Source organism: Cryptomeria japonica, chromosome 8, assembly GCF_030272615.1.
Source record: "Cryptomeria japonica chromosome 8, Sugi_1.0, whole genome shotgun sequence".
Taxonomy (NCBI): domain Eukaryota; kingdom Viridiplantae; phylum Streptophyta; class Pinopsida; order Cupressales; family Cupressaceae; genus Cryptomeria; species Cryptomeria japonica.
The window spans coordinates 726,941,793-726,946,728 of NC_081412.1; the positions used below are offsets into that span (position 1 = coordinate 726,941,793).

General features: G+C 29.7%; 1 protein-coding gene across 1 annotated transcript; it reads right to left on the bottom strand.

The window, feature by feature from the left end:
- Window positions 1–1,578: 1,578 nt before the first annotated feature.
- On the bottom strand, window positions 1,579–2,509 carry LOC131046784 (ethylene-response factor C3-like). Its single transcript, XM_057980573.2, has 2 exons — window positions 1,869–2,509; window positions 1,579–1,777 (listed from the first exon to the last, which is right to left on the bottom strand). The coding sequence occupies exons 1-2, from the start codon at window positions 2,507–2,509 to the stop codon at window positions 1,579–1,581; spliced, it is 840 nt and encodes a 279-aa protein (XP_057836556.2).
- Between the last annotated feature and the right edge of the window lie 2,427 nt (window positions 2,510–4,936).

The window sequence follows — 4,936 nt, forward strand, 5'->3', positions numbered from 1 at the left end:
GAGGACATGTAGCATGTTGCAAAGTACAAGAAAAATACTTGTAATTAATTATATTAATGTTGTCAAATCTAAATAATTTTGATTAATTGATCAAGTTTCCGCTATTAAGCTTTAAAAAGCAATACCACTACCTAGAATATTTTTTTCTTATCAGTCTCACTAAACGATTTGTCCTACAATATTTTAGATTCATTTTATTTAGTACAATTTTGTAGTTTTCTTTTAATCTTTAATCAATGTTTCTATTACATTCATTTTATTTCAAAATAAAAATTAATATTACAATATTTGATTTTTATAGTTTATAGTTTTTTGTTTTAAATTTTTGAAAGATTGTTGTATATGTGATCATATTAACATTTTTACAACATTTTTATCATACTTTTATGATCTATCATCCAAATGAAGGATGTCAAAGAAGACAATAATTTACAATAAATTATTTAGAATTTGATCTCTTCAAGTGAAGTTTATCAATGATCAAAGACATTGAAGACTTTAAAAAACAACTCATATTTGAAAGATTTTTGGATAAAAAAGAAACTAGATTAATGCAGAGAAACAAAGGCTTGAATAACTAAACCATTAACTAAACCAAATTTCTCACATAAATTTTTTGAAAGCTTATGCAATGATTGTATAAACATATTTCCATCAACTTTTCAGATCATATTTTATGATCCATCATCAGAATGAAGTAAGTCAAAGATAAAAATAATTTACTACAAATTATTAAAAATTGATGTTTTTAAGTGAACTATATTAGTGGTCAAAGGAATTGAAGGCCTTAAAAAATAGCTCACCTTTGCAAGAATTTCCATGAAATAAAACTAGATTAACACAGAGAAACAAAGAGTTGAATAACTAATTTCATTAAAATAAACAAAATTTCTTACAAGAATTTCTTGAGAACTTTTGAATATGAATATATAAACATTTTTTGATCAGCATTTTAGATCAATTCTATAATCCTTCATCAAAATGAAGTGGTCTAAAGAAAAAGAATAAATTACTACAAATTTTTTAAAATTGATATTTTCAAATGAAATATATCAGTGGTAAAAGGAATTGAGGTCTTAAAAAACAACTTCTGTCATTAGAAAACTTTCAGATAACACTGAAATTACATTGAGAAACAAAGAATTGAATAATTAATTTCATTAAATTAAATCAAATTTCTCATATAAATTGTTTGACATCTTCTAAATATGATTGTGTAATTTTTACATTATTTTAGCTCATATTTCATTGATATTTCATCACCCATCAGAATGAAGCTGAGCCCAAAGAATAGTTTACTATAAAATGTTTTCAGCGCGTAAAAGATATCCCACATTTGAAAGACTTTCAGATGACAGTGAAACAAGATTGATACATAGAAACAAAGAGCTGAATAACAGATTTCATTAAACTATACCAATACTCTCACAAAGTGACCAATGACTTTAGAGATTAGAATAATATTATGCATACAGCTTTTATATTCTGACAGGTATTTACGAAACACTTAGGTCTTATGGTTGTAAAACTGGAAAGTTTGGTTCAGAATCAACAGTGATTATAAAACACACTGTAAGACTAAGAAATTAGCCGCTCTTGTAAAGAACCAGAAAACCAGGAAACAGTTATTCTCTCACTAGTGAGAATCAGCTCTTCCAAATAATCTACACCCATATCCTCCAATTCTATCACATTTCTCTCATTGTTTGCACATGTACTTTCTTCTTTTTCTTCTTCTGTAATATGACATCCCCCATTAATAGATTCGTTCTCTTCACTGAAACAGGAAGTGAATATGGGAAAGTTGAGAATGGCTCTGGGTCCTCTAATGCTGAGAAATTAGCCGCTCTTGTAAAGAACCAGAAAACCAGGAAACAGTTATTCTCTCACTAGTGAGAATCAGCTCTTCCAAATAATCTACACCCATATCCTCCAATTCTATCACATTTCTCTCATTGTTTGCACATGTACTTTCTTCTTTTTCTTCTTCTGTAATATGACATCCCCCATTAATAGATTCGTTCTCTTCACTGAAACAGGAAGTGAATATGGGAAAGTTGAGAATGGCTCTGGGTCCTCTAATGCTGAGGGCAGCCCTGTCATAAGCCATGGCTGCGTCCTCTGCACTGTCAAATGTTCCAACCCACATCCCCATTCCTCCTCTTCTTGGATCTCTGATTTCAGCTGCATATTTCCCCCATGGCCTTCTCCTTAATCCTCTGTAATGTTTCTCTCCTTGCACTCGTGTTTTCTTCTTACTCACACTCCAAATCTCAGATTTACCATTGATGGGCTCACGACACCTTTCAATTGCTGAATTCTTTATAACTCCATGCAAAACGAAGTTCTTTCCCGAGCCATTCTCATTGTACAGACTCACTTCTTGAGCAGAATTCATGGATTCTGAATATGGAGCAGCCATGAATGATTCTGGTTCATCTTCATAAGAACCATAACCTAGAGAAGATGAAGATGGTATATCATTTTTACCACTTTTCTTCACTTGCATAGATTCATTCTACTGGGCTTTTTTCTTGAGACTACTTCTCTCTTCCTTAGAAAAATCCATTCCTTCCCACTTCTTTTTTTGTGCCCTACGAATTGGGAATTCTCGTTTGAACTGGGAAGGAATTGAACGTTGCCTATTTATAAGGAGAGGAGTGAAATAGTGTATTATTTTCCATTGTTGACTAATGTTATACACAGAGACTGCTGTCAACGTTTATGCTTGCACGCATGGTCTGTGTGGACCTCACCCATAAAGTAATACTCACCATTGGTTGACTAATTGATAAAGAAAACTGGGTCCTTTTAAGTCTTCTCAGATTGGGACAAAATATCTGTATTCTCAATGCTGGTCCATTTTGGCGCCTCAGACTTTTCTACTTCAATTTCATTAATCTTGTTGAAACTTAAACAATCCCAAAATGGTGCAATAAATCGTGTTCATCAAATTTGGTGAGGCAATAAATATGCAATCTAATCATAGGAACCGTGCACTCCTTTTAAAAACAATTCTCAAGCAAATTAATCTTTAAAAAAAAAAGTATTTCGTTCATTTTGAATTTCTTTGAAGAGAGGGTTTGAGAAGTTTTCATTTTGGGAAAAACAAATAATAAAGACACAATGTTTTTTTTTTTCTTATTTTTTTCTTTTACCAAATACTATTTGGAAATTAACTTAAAGATGTTCAATTAATTTTTTCATTTCTAAAAATAGTAGATATTTAAATTTAGATTTTTTGAGTGATGAATTATTTTTTAGGGAAATCAAATTATTTAAAATAATTTGAATATAATTTCCAATACAATCAAATAGAAATCTTTCTATTTCTTTCTCAATTTCTTGATTTCCTACAAATGTGAGATATGCTTATAATGTAAGGATTTATCCATTGATATATGTCTCAAATGTAGACATCGAAATGATTAATCATCATATAAATTACAAAATTATGAGTTTCTCACAACACATGGATTCTTGAATCATCATTGATCTAGATTTAAAATCAAATGAGATCATCATGACTCATTTCACACTTGAATTGATTGTGGCAAAGATTATGAAAAACACTAACACAAGGTGAAATTTATGATATATCCATTATTGGGGAAATCAATTAGGGAAATAACCTTGTACCTGCATTCTTAGGTCACACATCAAGCATACCTACATCATACATAATATCCAAAGGAATGGACAATCATCCAATCATGAAAATGTGATAAGCAATAATTATATAGAATGCAAATAGTGATAAAAATGTCCATCTATGTAAACATGTATATACTTGTAGAGGTAAAATGTAGGATGTTGAAATCATTAAAATAATTACATGAATAATCCAAATAACTAAATAGATGGTAATGGGTTGCTTGACACTATGATAATCTAGTCATAAAAAACATATAAATATGTATCTCAAATATACAATATGATCCTAATACCAAGCATGACATTTGTGCATGGGAGTTCTCACTTTTCAATGCAATAAACAACATATAATAAAATATTGAAGTCCTCACAAGAATCTTATCACACTTTCATAGGCATACCTCAATGCAAACAACAAACCAACAATCAACATATAGAGGAGTGATAGAATATTTTTGACCTTATGATTGATCAAACATAACCCATAAAATACATACAATAACTCATTTATAAAATATGTCAACCAATGCATAATTGACAATTAACAAAATGACTATCAATAAAAATAAGTGGAGCTAAAGCATTGATAAACACTCAAAGTAACACTCAAAGTAACATATGCAACCCATGCTGCATAGTAAAAAAATTAAATATGATAACAATAAAATCAAGGAAAACAAATATCAAGCAGTATCAACAAATTCAAGATTAGTTTCATAGAATTAAGGCCAATATATTCTCTATTGTTTGCATGACTCACTTAACACTATTGCTATGGCTACAATTGAAGGTTGACTCAAGAAATCTACAAATTTATTAATTCTCCCATTTTTGTGACAAATGTTAAGAAATGATAATCCCCCAAAAGGGATATAAACTATTGGAAGTAATTAAAATTAACTATAAAATTATTAAAAACTCTAAAATGTATCAAATGTTGAAATCCTACCTTGGTAGGGTCATAAATCCTAACTAGTTGAAACAAATTTAGCTACTTGAATATATTAGAAATATTTTCAAGAGACCTATCTTAAGTTACCTAGAGGTTAGCCCATGAGTATCCTCACAAGAAACTTTAAAAAATAATTATGAGTAAATTCTCTATTGAAACGCTTAAAAAATGTACATCACAAAGATGTGGAAAATAGGAATAATTTAGAAAATACTTTGAAAGTAGAATTTTGATATGTTCTAGAATTAATCATGCAAATGTGAGTTAGAAGCCCTTAAATCTTGGTTGTACCATGATGCAACTAGAAAGGAGAATAATTATAGCTAAAAA

Coding starts and splice junctions, on each gene's coding strand:
- LOC131046784 (XM_057980573.2), bottom strand. CDS start 2,509: ATGCAAGTGAAGAAAAGTGGTAAAAATGATATACCATCTTCATCTTCT. Junction 1,778..1,868: donor GAGAGAATAACTGTTTCCTG/GTTTTCTGGTTC, acceptor TTCCTGTTTCAG/TGAAGAGAACGAATCTATTA.